Source organism: Oncorhynchus kisutch, linkage group LG9 (assembly GCF_002021735.2).
Source record: "Oncorhynchus kisutch isolate 150728-3 linkage group LG9, Okis_V2, whole genome shotgun sequence".
Taxonomy (NCBI): Eukaryota; Metazoa; Chordata; class Actinopteri; order Salmoniformes; family Salmonidae; genus Oncorhynchus; species Oncorhynchus kisutch.
This window is the reverse complement of record NC_034182.2, coordinates 34344094-34365922: the sequence shown is the minus strand read 5'-3', so window position 1 is coordinate 34365922 and position 21829 is coordinate 34344094. Positions and strand designations below refer to the sequence as shown.

General features: G+C 43.9%; 1 protein-coding gene across 10 annotated transcripts in view; it reads left to right on the top strand.

The window, feature by feature from the left end:
- LOC109896506 (neurexin-2) overlaps positions 1 to 21829 on the top strand; it is a 1132408-nt gene that overhangs the window by 282712 nt on the left and 827867 nt on the right. For all 10 annotated transcript variants that reach the window (XM_031832475.1, XM_031832476.1, XM_031832477.1 and 7 more), the window contains exon 4: positions 17454 to 17483. In XM_031832475.1, the coding sequence (XP_031688335.1) occupies positions 17454 to 17483 (30 nt within the window). The remainder of the gene's footprint in view (positions 1 to 17453; positions 17484 to 21829) is intronic.

Sequence of the window (21829 nt, the reverse complement as noted above, 5' to 3'; positions counted from 1 at the left end):
TGCTTAGACCACTGCACGAGATATAATACACGGAGACACATCCGGGTGAGCGAAACCAAAACATCAGAACATTATTTATAAATAGAGTTTCTATACATTCCGGCCATGATCCATATTCATGAATAAACCATATGGGCTGCTAAATTACCACGACCACTGCTGCATGTTGTGTGCGTGCAAGTGGAGCCCACAAACAGTGCTTCAAAGCGTGTTTGTAAAAATAAATCAATTCAACACACCACGACACCACAAACTCACTATACTACAAACAAGCTTTGTACAGAATGTTCTTTGACAGAATCGATACAGAAATTCTGCAAAAGCAAATCATACTGATTGAAGTACACAGGGAATTCCAGTCCTTGTGATAGATGATTGAGTTAATGTGTGGTGAATCTGTTCATAATTAACTAACGTTCTGCCAATGACTCAACTTTCCGAAGCAGCTGTGAATTCTGCGGGCTAATCGTGTTGATCCAACGCAATGAGGTAGATGCATTAAAATGTCATTGTAGTCGGAGGACATTAATTTCTCATTATTGTACATGTTCTGATGAGTACCTACCTGCTGTGCCCCACCTCTCAACAGGAGACCAGGAAGGAGCCACGCAGTGAACCCCCCTCAGTGTGGCATCCCGTTAGCATGAAACACAGTCGTTAGCATTCATCCAACGAAGGGAAGAGAACACACACACAGCAACGGAATGCCATTAGTATCAAGGAACACAATGTGCAAGTGGGAAAATGGAAAACCAGGGAGAAATTATCTAAATTAAACATTAAGCATCAACAACCGCTCTGGGCTGTAGGGGTATTCACATTAACATCCCAAAGGATTATTGTTGTTTCGTAAGTGAAGCGATCTGAGTTTTAGCCCCAGCGGTTTGCAGAGTGTGGAGGCCGCCTGCTACCGGCGGCGGATGGCGAGATATTTTGGAGGAAGTACAATCATATAAACATGAATAAAGAACGGGGAGAAGAGAACACTGACTTAATAAAGCGAAGTCATTTAGAGCTAAATGAGCTTCAGGAAGAGGAGGCTGATCATAAGTGGTGGCGAGAGAGAAAGATCAGGCCGTTTTGTCTGGAAGATACAGAGATGTTGGTTGGCGTTGTGTGGCCTAAAGGCTCACTTGAGAGGGGCCCTGCCTTCCTCCTCTTCTCTACACTCCTCTTCTCTTGTCTTCACGGGTTGGAGCTAAAGGCAGCGAGAGCGTCATCACTGGAAAAGGATAAGAGATAAAGACAGAGGGAGTGAACGTAAGAAAAATAGAAAGATAGATAGAAAGAAAGAAAGAAATGCACCTTGGGTTGGAACCAGCCTCCATCTTTCAGCTGGGCTTATTGGTCTAGTTGTCGCATTTGGAATCCCTGGCACTCCGAAGCAGATGACATTGGCTGTTTGCTATTGGATGAGATGAATCAGTGAACATTTTGATGGGAAAGGAGGGTAAAAGTGGAGGGCAAAGGGTCAGTAGTGACAGATAACCTGGAAGAGAGGGGTCAGCACTCACAGAGATGAATGACTCATTTGACCACATACAGAGAGGAAATAGAGGGCAATTTGTTTATTTATTGGTTCTACAAAATATGAAATTGTGAATCCTGGCATAGGAGTAGAATGGGAGGGAAAATAAAGAAAATGGCCGACACAGGATACAGTGAACTTGCGCTATACTGTAAGGTGTTCTTGACTTAAGTAGAGGGTCATTCGTTGAGCCCCTACAGTACTGGTTTCTGGATTAGATCTCCCTTATATGTTTGGTCATAGGTAATGTTTAGAACCTTTATGCAGTAGTGATTAACTAGGATGCACAGCTGGTTGTGTGAGCAGTTTTAATGTATCTGATATTTGCTAGATCTACTGCCTTTGGGACAATGGGACAAAAATGGTAACACACAGAAAAAGGCATAAAAAAGGCATAAATTACCCCCAAAGTGGAACACACAGCGGTTAGTATTTTCATCTTGTAGAAAGTAAATGACCCATCGGTTTGTGCGGAGAGTGTGTGCAGGCCTACGTTCAGTGTTGAAGTGTATATTGGCTGAACATTTTCAGTCTCTTTCAGTCTGAGGTGATGCTTTGAAGTCAGAAACAAGGATATCACGGTCCATTTAGCCTCTCCGTGTTAGCACTGGTAACATTCTGAAATTGCCCTAGCCGAGTTACTGTTTAACCATATGGAGATTCAGCTTATTTATCAACTGCTTAATTAAGATGAAACAGAAGCAGTTCAAATCTCTACTCCCTGCCAATCTCCAGGAGTATCCCATTAATTCTGCAAATGTATCGCAGACAAATTAGCTGTGTGTTTTTAATGAACAAAATGTGCGAGATGGATATTAATCACTGAACTATATGTAATTAATTCTCTAAAGGAACATGATTTCTTTATGATTTTTAACCTGAGGAACAGGGAAAAAACAGACAGACGTGTGTATATGCATGCGCGGGCACACACAAACACACACACACACACATTTGGAATGTGGATTTTCTTTTGCCGTTTCCTCTCTTCAGTCTCTCTCAACTGAGAGCTCTCATCTACCCTCTATCGCACCAGTTGGAAAGTATTTAATTTCACGTTTCCAAACAACTGTGTTTTGATGGATGACTCTCTACAGCAAGCAGTTAGTGGTAGACGACATGGCCAAAAGTATGTGGACAGCTGATCGTCTCATTCCAAAATAATGGGCCTTAATACTGAGTTGGTCTCCCCTTTGCTGCTATAACAGCCTCCACTCTTCTGGGAAGGCTTCCCACTAGATGTTGGAACATTGCTGCAGGGACTTGCTTCCATTCAGCCACAAGAGCGTTAGTGAGGTTGAGCAATGATGTTGGGCGATTTGGCCTGGGTCAGCATTCCAATTCATGCCAAAGTTGTTCGATGGGGTTGAGGTAATGGCTCTGTGCAGGCCATTCAAGTTCTTCCATACCGATCTCGACAAACCTTTTCTGTATGGACCTCGCTTTGTGCACGGGGCATTCTCGTGATGAAACAGGAAAGGGCCTTCCCCAAACTGTTGCCACAAGGTTGGAAGGACAGACTCGTCTACAATGTCTTTGTATGCTGTAATGTTAAGATTTCCCTCCACTGGAACTAAGGGGCCTAGCCCCAACCATGAAAAACAGCCCCAGATCATTCTTCCTCCTCCACCAAACCTTACAGTTGGCACTATTCATTGGGTCAGGTAGTGTTCTCCTGGCATTTGCCAAACCAAGATTTGTTCGTCGGACTTCCAGATGGTGAAGTGTGATTCATCACTTCAGAGAAAGCATTTCCACTGCTCCAGAGTCCAATGGCGGTGAGTTTTACACCACTCCAGCCAAAATCTTGGCATTGCGCATGGTGATCTTAGGCTTGTGTGCAGCTGATCTGCCATGGAAATCCATTTTATGAAGCTCTCGACAAACAGTACTTGTACTGATGTTGCTTCCAGAGGCAGTTTCGAACTCTGTAATGAATGTTGAAATCAAGGACAGTCGATTTTTATGCACTACACGCTTCAGCACTTGGTTGTCCTGTTCTGTGAGCTTGTGTGGCCTACTATTTCACAGCTGAGCAGTTGCTTCTCTTAGACGTTTCCACTTCAAAATAACAACCCGTACAGTTGACCGGGGCAGCTCCAATATGGCAAAAATCTGACGAACTGATTTGAAGGAAAGGTGGCATCCTATGACGGTGCCATGTTCAAAGTCACTGAGCTCTTCAGTAAGGCCATTCTACTGTCAATGTTTGTCTATGGAGAGTGCATGGCTGTGTGCTCAATTTTATATACCTGTCAGCAATGGGTGTGGCTGAAATTGCCGAATCCACTAATTTGAAGGGGTATCCATATACTTTTGAATACATAGTGTTAGTCCCCATACATATTTAACACTGGAGCCAATCAGCTTAAGGACCTTGCGTAGGGTCAAGATTCCCACGGATGCTAAATTCCCTTTCTTAGGTCAGTTAGGGTCACCACTTTATTTTAAGAATGTGACATATCAGAATAATAGTAGAGAGAATTATTTATTTCAGCTTTTATTTCTTTCATCACATTCCCAGTGGGTCAGAAGTTTACATCCACTCAATTAGTATATGGTAGCATTGCCTTTAAATTGTTTAACTTGGGTCAAATATTTCAGGTAGCCTTCCACAAGCTTCCCACAATAGATGGGTGAATTTTGGCCCATTCCTCCTGACGGAGCAGGTGTAACTTAGTCAGGTTGTAGGCCTCCTTGCTCACACATGCTTTTTCAGTTCTACCCACAACTTTTCTATATGATTGAGGTCAGGGCTTTGTGATGGCCAATCCAATACCTTGACTTTGTTGTCCTTAGCTTTAACTTCCTGACTGATGTCTTGAGATGTTGCTTCAATATATCCACATAATTTTCCTCCCGCATGATGCCATCTATTTTGAAGTGCACCATTCCCTCCTGCAGCAAAGCACCCCCACAACATGATGCTGCCACCCCAGTGCTTCACTGTTGGGATGGTATTCTTCGGCTTGCAAGCTCCCCCTTTTCCTCCAAACATAACGATTGTCATTATGGCCAAACAGTTCTATTTTTGTTTCATCAGACCAGAGGACATTTCTCCAAAAAGTACGATCTTTGTCCCCATGTGCCGTTGCAAACCGTAGTCTGGCTTTTTTTGTGGTGGATTTGGAGCAATAGCTTCTTCCTTGCTGAGCGGCATTTCAGATTATGTCGATATAGGACTTGTTTTACTGTGGATATAGATACTTTTGTACTTGTTTCCTCTGGCATCTTCACAAGGTCCTTTGCTCTTGGTCTGGGATTGATTTGCACTTTTCGCAAAAAAGTATGTTCATCTCTAGGAGACAGAACGCGTCTGAGAGGTATGATGGCTGCGTGGTCCCATGGTGTTTATACTTGCGTACTGTTTGTACAGATGAACGTGGTACCTTCAGGTATTTGGAAATTGCTCCCAAGGATGAACCTGACTTGAGGTCTACACATTTTTTTCTGAGGTCTTGGCTAATTTCTTTTGATTTTCCCATAATGTCAAGCAAAGAGGCACTGAGTTTGAAGGTAGGCCTTGAAATACATCCACAGGTACACCTCCAATTGACTCAAATGATGTCAATTAGCCTATCAGAAGCTTCTAAAACTATGACATAATTTTCTGGAATTTTCCAAGCTGTTTAAAGGTACAGTCAACTTAGTGCATGTAAACTTCTGACCCACTGGAATTGTGATACAGTGAATTATAAGTGAAATAATCTGTCTGTAAACAATTGTTGGCAAAATGACTTGTGTCATGCACAAAGTAGTTGTCCTAACCGACTTACAAGGAATTTGTGGAGTGGTTGAAAAACAAGTTTTAATGACTCCAACCCAAGTGTATGTAAACTTCCGACTTCAACTGTATATATATACATATACACATATACAGTTGTTAATTTGGAAGGTACTCAGACCCACTGCGTTTTCCACATTTGGTTACATTACAGTCTTCTACTGAAATTGATTCAATTGTTTTTTTCCCCCCATCAATCTCCACACAATACCCCATAATGACATCACAATACCCCATAATGACATCACAATACCCCATAATGACAAAGCAAAAACAGGTTTTTAGATTGCAAATGTATTAAAAATAATAAACTGAAAGATCATATTTACGTAAGTATTCAGACCCTTTACTGAAGCACCTTTGGCAGCGAATACAGCCTCGAATGTTCTTGGGTATGATGCTACAGCTTGGCACACCTGTATTTGTGGAGTTTTTCCCATTCCTCTCTGCAAATCCTCTCAAGCTCTGTCAGGTTGGATGGGGAGAGTTGCTGCACAGCTATTTTCAGGTCTCTCCAGTGATGTTTGATCGAGTTGAAGTCCGGGCTCTGGGTGGGCCACTCAAGGACATTCAGAGACTTGTCTCTAAGCCACTCCTGCGTTGTCTTGGCTGTGTGCTTAGGGTTGTTTTCCTGTTGGAAGGTGAACCTTCGCCCCAGTCTGAGGTCCTCTCTGGAGCAGGTTTTCATCAAGGATCTCTCTGTACTTTGTTCCGTTCATCTTTCCCTCGATCCTGACTAGTCTCCCAGTCCCATCCGCTGAAAAACATCCCCACATCATGATGCTGCCACCACATGTTTCACCATAGGGATTGCGCCAGGTTTCCTCCAGATGTGACGCTTGGCATTCAGGCCAAAGAGTTTAATCTTGGTTTCATCTGACCAGAGAATCTTGTTTCTCATAGTCTGAGAGCATTTAAGTGCATTTTGGCAAACTCCAAGCGGGCTGTCATGTGCATTTTACTGAGGAGTGGCTTATGTCTGGCCACTCTACCATAAAGGCCTGATTGGTGGTGTGCTGCAGAGATGGTTGTCCTTCTGGAATGTTCTCCAATCTCTCAACAGAGGAACTCAAGCGATCTGTCAGAGTTACCATTGTGTTCTTGGTCCTCTCCCTAACCAAGGCTTTTCTCCCCCGATTGCTCTATTTGGCCGGGCGGCCAGCTCTAGGAAGAATCTTAATGGTTCCAAACTTCTTCCATTTAAGAGTGATGGAGGCCATTTTGTTCTTGGAGACCTTCAATGAGGCAGAAGGTTTTTGTTACCCTTCCCCAGATCCTTGCCTCAACACAATCCTGTCTCGGAGTTCTACTGACAATTCCATTGACCTCATGGCTTGGTTTTTGCTCTGACATGCAATGTCAACTATGGGACCTTATATAGACAGGTGTGTGCCATTCCAAATCATGTCCAATCATTTGAATTTACCACAGGTGGACCCCAAAAAGTTGTTGAAACATCTCAAGGTATCAATGGAAACAGGATGCGCCTGAGCACAATTTTGAGTCTCATAGAAAAGGTTCTGAATACTTATGTAAATAAGATATAATTATATTTAATACATTTGCACAACGTTTTAATAAACGTTTTAACTTTGTCATTATGAGATCAACTGACCATGACCTCACCATCTGGGTGGTCTTAACCAATCATAGCTCAGTTAGATACGGAGGTAAAATCCATCCAATTACAATTCAGTATGTTTACACGTATGAATATTACATCCCCCTTCTTTTAAAACAAAAAGAAAAATGTTTTACATATTCTAAGTGTTTCTTTTGAATTCATGCCCTGTAGCTTGAACTCAATGTAGGTAACCATTTACATGGTGTACTGCACCAGCTGAATCAACATAACAGACTCTGAAACAATGATTCAGCATGCTGTTACTGTTAGAACAAAGGATTCTCACCAACTCAGCTTTCACTCTAGCAATGACATCTTAACATGTCAAACTAATACAATACCAAAGCATTTCAAGTCAAACTTTTCAATAACAAGTTTTCAGTGTGGAGCTCTTTTAGGGCAGTGATCCACCTACACCCTTTGACATTACACAGGTCTAGGACAGCTCTGGGCTTGACCTCTCTTCCTGACCTTGTGCGATATGATGCTGAGCATGCTTCTGTGTCAGTCAACAGTTCTTGTGGTGTTGCAGGTCAGTATGGTTTATGTTGTGCTGTGTGTGTGTGTAGTCCATCACATTCTCTTTCAGGGAAACAGTTCATCTCGTCAGTGTAGTGTTCTTCTGTGTTCAGTAGGTGATGACGATGACGACAGCTCCTTCTGCGGTGCGGACGTGATATGAACGTTCAGGGTCAGCTGGCTGGATGACAACTGCTGGCTTCCAGAGGCCATGCTCCTGGATTCTAACTGACTCTCCGTCGATCAGTGGTGGCCGTGGTCTAGCTGACCTGTCGTAGTATCGCTTTTTTTCATGCATTTCCTTGTAGCTGGCGACCTCAGGTTGTAGCTGCTGGTTGGTGCTGGGAAGGACTGAACGAAGTCTGTGTCTCATCAACAGCTGGGCTGGTGATTTGAAGTTGTCAACTGGAGTGTTGCGGTATTCAGGGAGACTGAGGTAGGGGTCTCTCTTGTCTGCTTTTGCTTTATCCATGAGTGATTTAGCAATCTGCACAGATTTTTCAGCAAGGCCATTACTTTGAGGGTAATGTGGGCTTGTGGAGACATGTGAACTCCCATGCTTTTGTGAAGGATTCAAATTATTTTAATTTGTAACAGGGGCCATTGTCAGATATTACAGTCTCTACAATGCCATGCCTGGCAAAGATTACTTTTAGCTTGTGTATCACAGCTGCAGATGTGGTGGTGTGAAGCTTGTCGAGTTCGAAGTATCTGCTGTAGTAGTCCACTGTTACAATGTAGTCCTTGTTGTTCCAGGTGAACAGATTGTTTGCCACGACCTGCTAGGGTCGGTCTGGGATACAGTGAGGTAACATTGTCTCGTTGGTGTTTGAGGGGCGTCGTTCAAGACAGGTGGGGCATTTACCAACAATGTCCTCTATTTGTTTGTACATTCCGGGCCAAAACAAAATGTCCCGTTCTCTCTGTTTGCACTTTTCCACGCCCATGTGTCCAGCATGGATCTTTGTCAAAATCACTTCTCTGAGACTGGTAGGGGTGATGATTTTCTCTCCTTTGAAAATGATTCCCTTGATCTGTGATAGTTCATCACGATGGTGCCAGAACTGAGATGCTCTGAGGGCAATTTTTCCTCTCCACAGGCCATCCATCCTGTATGACTTTCCTCAGCTGTGTGAGTTGTGAGTCCTTTTCTGTTTCTGCTCGGATCTCCTTCAGTTTTCTGTCACTAACTGGTAAGTTGATGTACACAGTGTGCACTTGCATGTCCATGCCTTCACTGAGGCTGCTGTCCTTATAGGTAAGAAACTTCCTGGAGTGTGTGTCTGCGACAGGGATGTCTTTGCCTGGACGGTGAGGGATTGTCAAGTCGTATTTTTGTAGTTGAAGGATCATTCTCTGTAGCCTTGGCGGGGCTGCGGCTAGCGGTTTCCTCATGATTGACTTGAAGGGCTTGTGGTCGGATTCCACAATGGCTTGTCTTCCATATACGTAATGATGGAAATACTTACATCCAAACAGAATGGCCTTTTTGATTTGAGCGTAGTTGATTTCACAGTCTGTGAGAGATTTGGAAGTGTGGCCGATGGGCTTTCCTTCTTGCAGTAGCACTGCACCTAGTCCATACTTTGACGCGTCCACTTGGAGTCTGAGCTCTTTGTTGGGGTCGTAGTAGGCAAGGATTGGTCCTGGTTCTCTCGTGATCAAGTCTTTCACTCTCTGGAAAGCAATGTCGTGTTGCTTGTCCCAGGGAAACTCACTGGACTGCTTTAGCAGTTGACGCAGGGGTGCATTAGCATTGGAGAGGCTGGGTGCGAACTTGGCTAAGTAGTTGACCATGCCAAGCACTGTTTCCAGCTCTGCACGGTTCTTTGGTGGCTCCATTTATTTTATGGCTGAGATCCACTGTGGATCTGGCTGGATTCCATTCGCTGTGAGAAGATGTTCCGAAGTAGCTGCCCTCTGTAGCGCTGACTGTGCTCTTCTCGGGGTTGAGCAGGACTCCTCTCTCGCGGGACCTTTGCAGCATCGCGCAGAGGTTTCTGTCATGTTCCTCTTTGGTTTGACCATAGACAAGGATGTCGTCCACAATTGCCACAACTCCGCCGAGGCCTTTGTACACTTCGTCAATCTTTTGCTGAAACTTGTCTTGGGCTGAAATAATCCAAAAAGGCAGGCGACGGAACCTGTAGCATCCAAGCGCTGTGTTGAACGTTGTGAGCTTAGATGACTCTTCTGTGGGCTTGATAACCCAGTAGCCTGATCAGGCGTCCATGACACTGAATTAGCGTGCTCCAGCTAGCTTGTGCGTGTTGCCATCAAGCATTGGTAAATGATAATGGGGGCGTTTGATAGCCTTGTTCAGGTCTCTTGGGTCGAGACATACTCTGAGCTTGCCTGTGCCTGGTTTCTCCACCACCACGGTTTTGTAACCTTGGTGACTATGTCAGATTGCTCAATGCTCTCTAACTCTTTCTTCATACGGGCGTGGAGAGCAAGGGGAATATTTCTCAGTGGGTAGACCACAAGGGTTGTGTTTAGGTCAAGGTGAATGGTACATTCTCCCGGGAATAGTCCTATTACTGTAAAAACATCAGCAAATTCCTCCAGTACATGTTCTGTCTCTACTGGTACTGTCACTGATAAAACTAGCTTGATGAGGTCCATGTCTAAACATGCTTTAAGACCTAGCACTGCAGGTGCTCTAGTGTCAACAACGTAAAAGTCCAACATCATGTCACTTTCCTTGTATTTGCATTTATTGCATTTATTTGCATTTACTGGGAGCTGTTCACCATAACCAGTCAGTCTGCACGTGGTGGGCTGTAGCTCGCACTCAGATGTCAAGCTGCGGTACTTATTCAGAGGAATAATGTTTACTTGTGCACCAGTGTCTACTTTGAACTTTAGCTCTGTGCCTTGTGTTCCTATCTCAAGGTCAGCAAAGGCTTGCTCTGTCTCTGACATCTGATTTTTCTGTCACTGAATCAATAAACAGTTCATCAGCATTTGACTCTTTGATTGACATTTCATCTTCACTCACTGCGTGTAGTTTTTCCACGGTAAGCTCTGCACACATTTGCAAAGTGATTACATTTTCCACATTTAGTACACTGTTTTCCTTTAGCTGGGCAATTTCCCTGTTCGCCATCCACTTTGTATCCACAGGTTTTGTGGCGTTTTGAGTCTATGTCGCTCTGTTTTGGAGTTTTGTCTCTCTCCGGATGTGTGCTTTGATGTTTGCCTGACTGCATGCACTGCTTATTCACGTGATATGTGAACGTTTGGGGCGGCAGGTAGCCTAGTTGTTAGAACGTTGGGCCAGTAACCGAATCCCCGAGCTGACAATATGAAAATCTGTCATTCACAAGCAGACGCAGCTCAGTCACAAACTGTTCAAACGATTCGCTAGCTCCCTGTACTTTCTCATGGAATTTGTACCTGGCGAAAATCGTATTGGTCTTCGGCACAACATATGCTTCAAAACGATCGTTGTATGTTTTCAGTACCTTTTGATTCAGCCTCGGTAAGTGTCCATGTGTTGTAAATATCTCTCCCTTTTTCATCGATCCAGAGGAGCAAGTAGCTGCATTGTCCCTCTTCTCCTGTCCTTCAGAGGACCCGTGAACATTAGCTCCACATGCTGTTTGTACTTACGCCATGCATCATAAGTTTGTAGACTCCCAGTCCATTTGAGGTGAAGGAACTCCAGCAAAATCTTTTAGTCCTTTTACTCTGACACCATGTATTGTTTGACGCACTTTGTACAAAATAATAAAATGCAGTACGACAGGATATTTCTTGACGTAGCTCTTTATTAGCTAGCTATAACTGGCATGTTACCGTGTCTCATACTATGATCAACTGACCATGACCTCACCACCTGGGTGGTCTTAACCAATCATAGCACAGTATGATACGGCGGTAAAATGCATCCAATTACAATTCAGTATGTTTATACATATGAATATTACATCAGTGATGGCTCTAGGGTGAAATTTTGACATTCATCACCAATGCTAATGTTTTCTGTGAACGTAGCTTTTTGTATACCCTCACTATTTTTGTCCTTGATTAAAAGTCGGGGTGGGGTTGTTTCGCTACCCAGGACCCACAGCCAGCAGTGTTGCTGTTGGGTGGAGATGGCTGGAAGCAGAGTGGGGTAATGGAGGAGAGGAGAGGAGACAAGACGAGAGGAGAGTAGCAGAAGCCAGCTGAGAGAGAGAGAGAGAGACAATTTCACGGTTGCACGTTACCTCCTAATGACAGAATTGTGACTCATCTCCATCTGTCACTCAATCATCTCCAGCCAATCAATGTTCATCCCTCGTCGGCTCGGATTGCATCAGGCTCTCCCATTTGCACTCATAGCACAATTAAGAGCGTAATCACATTTTCAACAGTTGGGTTAAAGGGAAAGTCGCAGGGCGAGTTTTTATTTTCATTATGTTTTCAATATGTGATCTAGGATAGTGTGTGTAGTGGCAGTAATTTGATTTGTGTATGAAGGGGACTTCCCAATGCAATCTTATGGCTTTCCTTTGAGTTGAGTTACTGTGATTAGGACTTACTGGCTGTTTCCTCAGAGAGGTCTGTAGTACTAAGCCTTTCACATAGGCTGTTTGGCTGGGAGCCATGTGTGAAAGACAACGGGTGCTCACTTGATATGTTTGGGCCAGAACTCACTCACTCACTCACTCCCTCTCTTTCTCTTGCGCTCTCTTTCTTTCTTTCTTTCTTTCTTTCTTTCTCTCTCTCTCTCGCTCTCTCTCTCTCTCTCTCTCTCTCTCTCTCTCATATGGTGGAACATGTTGAAGCCTCTTGATATCCTGCTCAGGCTCTGGCTCACTGTTAGTCTGACACCCTGTGCCTCTGCCAAGATAATACAAACACATGCACATACACAGACAATTTCTCCTTGTGTTATTTTGGAGTGTTTCAGAGTGCAAAGAGGCAAAGAGGGGGCCAGTTGTGTGACAAACAGCGGTGCTCCTTAGCCCTTGGCACCCCTCTGTCGCTGCGGCACTTCCACCTCTCCTCCTCTTCTGACCATCTCCCCACGTCAGGATATTTATAATGTTGCCTCTGCTCCAGCAAGCGGTCAGGGAGAGAGGGAAGGAGGCAGAGAACCCTGGGGATGAGATGATTTGGTATGCACTATCAACACAGGCCTGTTTCATTGGGCAGCCTTATCTGTCTAATGCATCATGGGTAGTGGAAAGAAAAAAAAGGAGGGAGGTCACTGGCAGGAATCAGCCCAAATAGATAAATAAAACATGCACTATGTTCCTGTTCCTGTTCCTGTTCCTGGTGTCACAATCTCTATTAAGATACAATAGAGGACAATGTTGTACTCGGAATTCACTGTATTAGCTGTTGGTCTGTGTAAAGTTGGGTGGTTAGATAAGTCACTTTTGGTCGGCCTAGCTATTGGTCTGTTGTAAGCTGGGTGGTGGAATGAGTCACTGTATTAGCTATTGGTCTGTTGTAAGGTGGTTGGTGGGATGAGTCACTGTATTAGCTATTGGTCTGTTGTAAGGTGGTTGGTGGGATGAGTCACTGTATTAGCTATTGGTCTGTTGTAAAAGGTGGTTGGTGGAATGAGTCACTGTATTAGCTATTGGTCTGTTGTAAAAGGTGGGTGGTGGAATGAGTCACTGTATTAGCTATTGGTCTGTTGTAAAAGGTGGGTGGTGGGATGAGTCACTGTATTAGCTGTTGGTCTGTTGTAAGGTGGGTGGTGGGATGAGTCACTGTATTAGCTATTGGTCTGTTGTAAGGTGGGTGGTGGGATGAGTCACTGTATTAGCTGTGGTCTGTTGTAAGATGGGTGGTTAGATAAGTCACTTTTGGTCGGCCTAGCTATTGGTCTGTTGTAAGGTGGGTAGTTGGATGAGTCACTGTATTAGCTGTGGTCTGTTGTAAGGTGGGTGGAGGGATGAGTCACTGTATTAGCTGTTGGTCTGTTGTAAGCTGGGTGGAGGGATGAGTCACTGTATTAGCTGTTGGTCTGTTGTAAGCTGGGTGGAGGGATGAGTCACTGTATTAGCTGTTGGTCTGTTGTAAGCTGGGTGGAGGGATGAGTCACTGTATTAGCTGTGGTCTGTTGTAAGCTGGGTGGAGGGATGAGTCACTGTATACGCTGTGGTCTGTTGTAAGCTGGGTAGTGGGATGAGTCACTGTATTAGCTGTGGTCTGTTGTAAGCTGGGTAGTGGGATGAGTCACTGTATTAGCTGTTGGTCTGTTGTAAGCTGGGTGGAGGGATGAGTCACTGTATTAGCTGTTGGTCTGTTGTAAGCTGGGTGGAGGGATGAGTCACTGTATAAGCTGTGGTCTGTTGTAAGCTGGGTGGAGGGATGAGTCACTGTATAAGCTGTGGTCTGTTGTAAGCTGGGTGGAGGGATGAGTCACTGTATTAGCTGTGGTCTGTTGTAAGCTGGGTGGAGGGATGAGTCACTGTATTAGCTGTTGGTCTGTTGTAAGCTGGGTGGAGGGATGAGTCACTGTATTAGCTGTTGGTCTGTTGTAAGGTGGTTGGTGGGATGAGTCACTGTATTAGCTGTTGGTCTGTTGTAAGCTGGGTAGTGGGATGAGTCACTGTATTAGCTGTTGGTCTGTTGTAAACTGGGTAGTGGGATGAGTCACTGTATTAGCTGTTGGTCTGTTGTAAGCTGGGTAGTGGGATGAGTCACTGTATAAGCTGTTGTAAGCTGGGTGGTGGGATGAGTCACTGTATAAGCTGTTGTAAGCTGGGTGGTGGGATGAGTCACTGTATAAGCTGTTGTAAGCTGGGTGGTGGGATGAGTCACTGTATAAGCTGTTGGTCTATTGTAAGCTGGGTGGAGGGATGAGTCACTGTATAAGCTGTTGGTCTGTTGTAAGCTGGGTGGTGGGATGAGTCACTGTATAAGCTGTTGGTCTGTTGTAAGCTGGGTGGAGGGATGAGTCACTGTATAAGCTGTTGGTCTGTTGTAAGGTGGGTGGTGGGATGAGTCACTGTATTAGCTGTTGGTCTGTTGTAAGCTGGGTGGTGGGATGAGTCACTGTATAAGCTGTTGGTCTGTTGTAAGCTGGGTGGAGGGATGAGTCACTGTATAAGCTGTTGGTCTGTTGTAAGGTGGGTGGTGGGATGAGTCACTGTATAAGCTGTTGGTCTGTTGTAAGGTGGGTGGTGGGATGAGTCACTGTATAAGCTGTTGTAAGCTGGGTGGAGGGATGAGTCACTGTATAAGCTGTTGTATGCTGGATGGTGGGATGGATTGTTGTTTGAGTTTTGTGGCGTAGTCGGTTAATTGACTAGATTGGTACATTGATTGATTCTTCCCTCAGTTAATTGCTACCACTCTATCAATGATATCTGCTATTCCATACAATTTACCTTATTTTAGCGCCCAAAATACGTAATACTTCTAGGTCAAATGTAGTATGAATACCATTGTAAAGCACAATTTCTCCCCTTTCCAGCAAAATCAATGATGAGACCTTCATGCTGCCCGTCTCTGCATGATTGAAGAAAGCAATGAGCTCCTTCGGGTCTTTTTAAAAATGGCGGGTGGGGAAGTGAAACCTACTGTGTCATAGTGAAAGGGGGAAATATGTCTAGTTGGGAAACAGCTTTTTTTCACCCGATCTGTCCAACTTATCAGCTCTAAGATGTAAATAAAACACTATAAAGAGTTTATATAATGTGTCATTACAGACCTGTTTGAAGGTTTGTGTGGAACACTATAAAGAGTTTAGATAATGTGTCATTACATACCTGTTTGAAGGTTTGTGTGGAACTTGAATGGGGTTTTTAGGGCGTCTCTAAAGTGATCTTCAGAAGTAAACAGCGGCTGTCGCGGCTTTTGAGCGTCATGATGGCTGCAGTGATGACGCAAAAAAAGGAATGCATCCAGGTATCCCCTTTAACCCTGACCCTGCCATTTTCTTGTTTTTAATCTGCAAGAGAAGCGCCACACCTGGTGGAAAGAGGCTGTATGACACAGAATGAGTTGCATAATGAATGCTCTACGTTACGTCATGACACGTCACAATTTAACGTACAGCGCCAGAGGGATCCGTTTTTTAAAACTTTTCTCCAATACTATTGGGCCATTACCATGTCAATCAACGCTTGAATAGAAACGAAGTTCACACCCCGGATGTTGATGCCAACACAGTCACTACAATCCCATTAGTTTTCCTTGCAGCCTCGTTTGAATGCTGCGGTTGCGCAAAATTGTACGGAATGGGGTTAGTCACCATTAGGATATCTCTTACAAATCTCCTACCTGGTGACTTGTTCCCTGATACTAGAAGATTACCAGAGAGAACAAAACAAAATTGACTCCTTAAATATTTACCAATGCTGTTGCGGTAAATGATGGTTGACTCCATTGCTATCGACCTTCGAGTCTGACTCACAAGTGTTTTGAATAAACTGTTCTAATCATCAGTGCGGATTAGAAATGTTCTGTTCAAGACATATCATTTGTCAGCAGGGTGGCTTCTTGCCAATACCTCAAGAAGTGGATTCTGTGTACTTCTCAGTTGCTCTGAGAAAATGTCAGGTCAATCAAAACATCCTATTATGTGTGTATAGCTGCGTATGTGTTTTGTAAGAAATCTAAATATTCATTTTCCAGGAAATCTGTGGCCTTGCAATTGTATGGCTGTCCCGATGAAGGCTGCCTGGTGTTTAACTGGAGAACGATTGGACTTGTGAACCTGGATCTAGAAGTGATTAATTCAGCCACGTTAAAGCTGATTGGACAAGAGCAGCAGATGGTCATTGTAGCCCTACAATGGAAATACCCTTCTTTTCACTGGAACATAGGTTAATTAAGGTTCCTATATTAAGCAAGTTCAGTCCTTTTTTCTTCATAGCTTATCCTCTGTGTTTTTTTTGCAAGGTTATTTAGCAGTTAAACTAAAGGCTATCTTATTCCCACTGTTTAGCCAACATTGGTCGTGGAATAATGTTGTATGTTATTCTGCCAGTGGTAAGAATATACCAAGCTACAGTAAGTGAAACAGGAGCAGTTCTTTGAATTCAAGGCTGTGATCATATCAGACATTAAAACGGATTCTGACATTTCTGAAATGTTCATGGATAGAACATACTACCCATTTCGTTATCAGTTATTTGTAAGCGACATCTTGACTAATAGGACTGCTGTTTAACCATTCACGGCTTTGACAATAGTGTGAACAAAGATCTTTTGATGCTGTAACGGTGTCCTGCCGGCTTGAGAGAAGCACATATCAAGCCCACCTCTACAGGTTGTTTAAAGTTGGTTCTGGCTGAAGTAATTTCGTCAGCACTTGGGATGTATCGTTGTAAACTGCTGCTGGATATCTGTCGGAGAGCTGTTAATGTGTTCAGATGGGACTCGGATAGACTACAATGTTAGCTGTTGCTCTGTGTGGTCGACATAGTTTGACTCCAAAACTGTGAAGCCCTTTGAAATGATTGGACTCCTGTTTTGGCTCAAATTTGTTTATCCCTGATTTCAGGAACATTGTATTTTGGATGTTTGTCACTTACTGCATCTGTGCCGGTGTATATAGTCTTCTGTTCCTGGCAACGAAACGAATGTTCTTCTCTCTTTGTGTTTTTACACTTATCACTGACCCGTTCTGTTAGAGACCTTGGATCTCCAAGAGCAGAACATATTTATACCGTAGCCAAAGAATTCAGTTAAATCTCAAGCCTGCCAAACAGTTACTATGTGTATGTTCCATAAGTACTTCAGTGAGAAAAAAAAAGCATTTGTGTGAGCAATGGCCTACGGGGGTTGCACCGAATGAAATGCTTCTTTTTTTCTACCCCCCCCACATCAAGAAGTGTTTGCTTGTTTTTCCGTTATCTTCTCTCTCTTTCTCTCTCTCTTTTTTTTGTTTGTTTTACCTTTGAGTTGAATCTCTGACATCCGAGTCTGCCCCAGGATGTCTGTCACAAACTGCAGTCCAACGTTGTGACAATGTTTTTTTCCCTCCCGTTACCTTTTATGACCTTTTTTCCTTTGTTTTCTTTTTTTCTGTTCTTTCCTTCAAGGTCTGGCGCACCTGACGTTAAACAACCAAGGTATGGGTTCATTCCTTTTTTTGGTTCTTTTTTCCCCGAGGAAAACAAACAGTACTCCTCTGCCCAACCTCTCCTCTTCTTCACTCATCCTCTTTCCTCACCACCCCACATTTCCCTACCTCCATTTTCCTTAACCCATCCTCCTAACCCATCTACCCATCCCATGGCACCCCCCCAATTCTCTCACACTCTTCCCCCCTCATTTCTCTTTGTTTTGGTTGTGCTTCCTGCCATATCCTTCCTTGTGCTCTCTGTTCCTCCACACTGTCCGTCCCACCCTTGTCCTGTCCTTCTGGCTCATCTGGAACCACCCTGACCTACGACCTCCCGGGCTGCAGGTAACGCTTTTCTGCTCTCCCTTCTGCTTGGATTTTCAAAAAAGTGTCTACAGGAAAAAAAAACTGTTTGTCAAGTGTTAGCTGTATGTTACCCCTCTTAGTAATGCAACAAAGTTGTTGTTGAATGACACAGAGTTTTCTATCACCACTCTGCTGTCATTCTCATTGTTTGGCACCCTGATCTGTATTGATGAGGTTTTTAGATTTTAAGCTTCTTCAGAGACAAACTGCAAGCTATTTGAAATGTTAACCTGGAAAGAATGTCTTGTGAATTATGTATGAAGAAAAGACTGTCTGAAAAGCGATGAGATTGAACTGTGCTGCTATGGATGTTATGGTCTCCAATGGAACTGCTTCAATGTGCTACTCTCTGACTCAATATTACTCTCAACCACGACCAAGCAGATATAGTGGCACAACCTTTATCCTTCTATTCAATCACATTCATTAGAGCATTTCACTCTTCACACAGCCAACCTTTTCTGCCCTGTTTATACAGACACTGGGTTGCTCTGTTGTCTCCTGACGTGAACCTAGCAAGAATGGCGGGAGAGGGAAAGTTCATGGGAGAGAGAGATTCAAGCAGGCAGGGATAGGTTGGGGAGCACACTGACCTTTACTAGAATAGAGAGAACGGTCTAGCTAGCTCCTATCGACTCCCTTCCCTCTCCCCCCTCGACCTCCATCACTGATGCACTGGGATCCGAATAGGATTTCTAAAACCCCCTCTCCTGGGGTGCATTGTAAAAGTCATTCCTCCATTCCTTGTGTCTACTCTGAAGGATCTTTTGATCCACTGCTCTCCTCGCTTCCCTCTGCCATTTGAGGAGGCGGAGAGGGGAGAGGATGCGAAGATTCTAGGAAAGACATTTGAGATTCACCTCTGTTCTCTTTAAACACATACAGGTTCCTGTATCAAACAACTTACATGTCTGGAACACCTCCCCTTTAAAGACTCCTTATCGTGCGTTCATATCCAAGTGGAAAGGTGGTATGTAGCACGTACTGTACGATATCTGGATGTGGATAAATTAGAATACTTTTCGGGTGTCAAACCTTATGTGAAAACATGATACACATTTTAAAAGCTGAGAAACAGGTTTTTTCAAATGATATGACATACAATAGCACCACATCAAATAAATTGTAATCAGTCAAGAAAAAACACCAGTGAAAATGTGTATCTTATTCAAAAATCCACGCTTTACTCCCAAACATCTGCCATTTACAAAATGTTCTAATGATGATAGTAAAAAACTGGGAGCATATTTAGTCAGTAAGGGTTGATCATCTGAAATCAGAATAGAAATACATTTTACTGTGAATGGGTTGCAAATGTCTTAGTGACTGATAATATTTTTCTCTAATTCTATGACAATTTCTTATCTGGATAGTATTTTAAACATAAATCTGCAACAAAACAAATTACAAATGGCATTAAGTCTTACATATAAGAAAACACATAAACAAGTAACATAATATTAATAAAACAAGAACTATATTGAAAACATAATCTTAGGGAAAGCTGAAAATAAAGACACATTTAAAGACTCGTTAGCTCTATTACATGTCTGGTACACCTCCCCTTTAAAGACTCATTGGCTCCCTTACATGTCTGCAACACCTCCCCTTTACAATCTAAGCTAGATGCCCTCAATCTCACACAAATTATCAATGAACCTACCAGGTACAACCCCAAATCTGTAAACATGGGCACCCTTATAGACATCATCCTTACCAACCTGCCCTCTAAATACACCTCTGCTGTCTTCAATCAGGATCTCAGCGGTCACTGCCTCATTGCCTGCGTCCATAATGGGTCTGCAGTCAAACTACCACCTCTCATCACTGTCAAACGCTCCCTAAAACACTTCAGCGAGCAGGCCTTTCTAATTGACCTGGTCCGGGTATCCTGGAAGGATATTGACCTCATTCTGTCAGTAGAAGATGCCTGGTTATTCTTTAAAAGTGCTTTCCTCACCAACTTAAATATGCATGCCCCATTCAAACAATGTAGAACCAGGAACAGATATAGCCCTTGGTTTACTCCAGACCTGACTGCCCTTGACCAGCTCAAAAATATCCTGTGGCGTACTGCATTAGCATTAAATAACTCCCACGATATGCAACCTTTCAGGGAAGTTAGGAACCAATATACATACACAGGCAGTCAGGAGAGCAAAGGCTAGCTTTTTCAAACAGAAATTTGCATCCTGTAGCAAAACTCCAAAACGTTCTGGGAAACTGTAAAGTCCATGGAGAATAAGAGCACCTCCTCCTAGCTGTACACTGCACTGAGGCTAGGAAACAGTGTCACCACCGATAAATCCAAGATAATTGAGAATTTCCATAAGCATTTTTCTACAGCTGGCCTTGCTTTCCACCTGGCTACCCCTACCCCAGTCAACAGCCCTGCACTCCCCACAGCAACTTGCCCAAGCCTCCCCCATTCTCCTTCACCCAAATCCAGATAGCTGATGTTCTGAAAGAGTTGCAAAATCTGGACCCCTACAGATCAACTGGGCTAGACAATCTGGACCCTCTCTTTCTAAAATTATCCACCACAATTGTTGCAACCCCTATTACTAACCTTTTCAACCTCTCTTTCATATCATCTGAGATGCCCAAAGATTGGAAAGCTGCTGAGGTCATTCCCCTCTTCAAAGGCGGAGACACTCTAGACCCAAACTGCTACAGACCTATATCTATCCTACCCTGCCTTTCTGAGGTCTTCAAAAGCCAAGTTAACAAACAGATCACCGACCATTTCGAATCCCACCATACCTTCTCTGCTATGCAATCTGGTTTCCAAGCTGGTCATGGGTGCACCTCAGCCACGCTCAAGGTCCTAAACGATATCATAACCGCCATCGATAAAAGACAATACTGTGAAGCCGTATTCATCGACCTGGCCAAGGCTTTCGACACTGTCAATCACAGCATTCTTATCGGCAGACTCAACAGCCTTGGTTTCTCAAATGACTGCCTCGCCTGGTTCACCAGCTACTTATCAGACAGAGTTCAGTGTGTCAAATCGGAGGGCCTGTTGTCCGGACCTCTGGCAGCCTCTATGGGGGTGCCACAGGGTTCAAATCTCGAGCCAACTCTTTTTTTCTGTATACATCAATGATGTCGCTCTTGCTGCTGGTGATTCTCTGATCCACCTCTATGCAGACGACACCATTCTGTATACTTCTGGCCCTTCTTTGGACACTGTGTTAACTAACCTCCAGACGAGCTTCAATGCCATACAACACTCCTTCCGTGGCCTCCAACTGCTCTTAAATGCAATTCAAACTAAATGCATGCTCTTCAACCGATCGCTGCCCGCACCTGCCCGCCCGTCCAGCATCACTACTCTGGATGGTTCTGACTTAGAATATGAGGACAATTACAAATACCTAGGTGTCTGGTTAGACTGTAAACTCTCCTTCCAGACTCACATTCCTATTTCACAACAAAGCATCCTTCACTCATGCTGCCAAAAATACCCTCGTAAAACTGACCATCCTACCGATCCTTGACTTCGGTGATGTCATTTAGAAAATAGCCTCCAACACTCTACTCAGCAAATTGGATGCAGTCTATCACAGTGCCATCCGTTTTGTCACCAAGTCCCATATAGTACCCACTACTGCGACCTGTATGCTCTCATTGGCTGGCCCTCGCTTCATATTCATCGCCAAACCCACTGGCTCCAGGTCATTGCTAGATCTTTGCTAGGTAAACCCCCACCTTATCTCAGCTCACTGGTCACCCTAGCAACACCCACCTGTAGCACGCGCTCCAGCAGGTATATTTCACTAGTCACCCCCAAAGCCTATTCCTCCTTTGGCCACCTTTCCTTCCAGTTCTCTGCTGCCATTGACTGGAATGAATTGCAAAAATCACTGAAGCTGGAGACTCATATCTCCCTCACTAACTTTAAGCATCAACTGTCAGAGCAGCTCACAGATCACTGCTTCTGTACATAGCCCATCTGTAAATAGCCTATCCAACCACCTCATC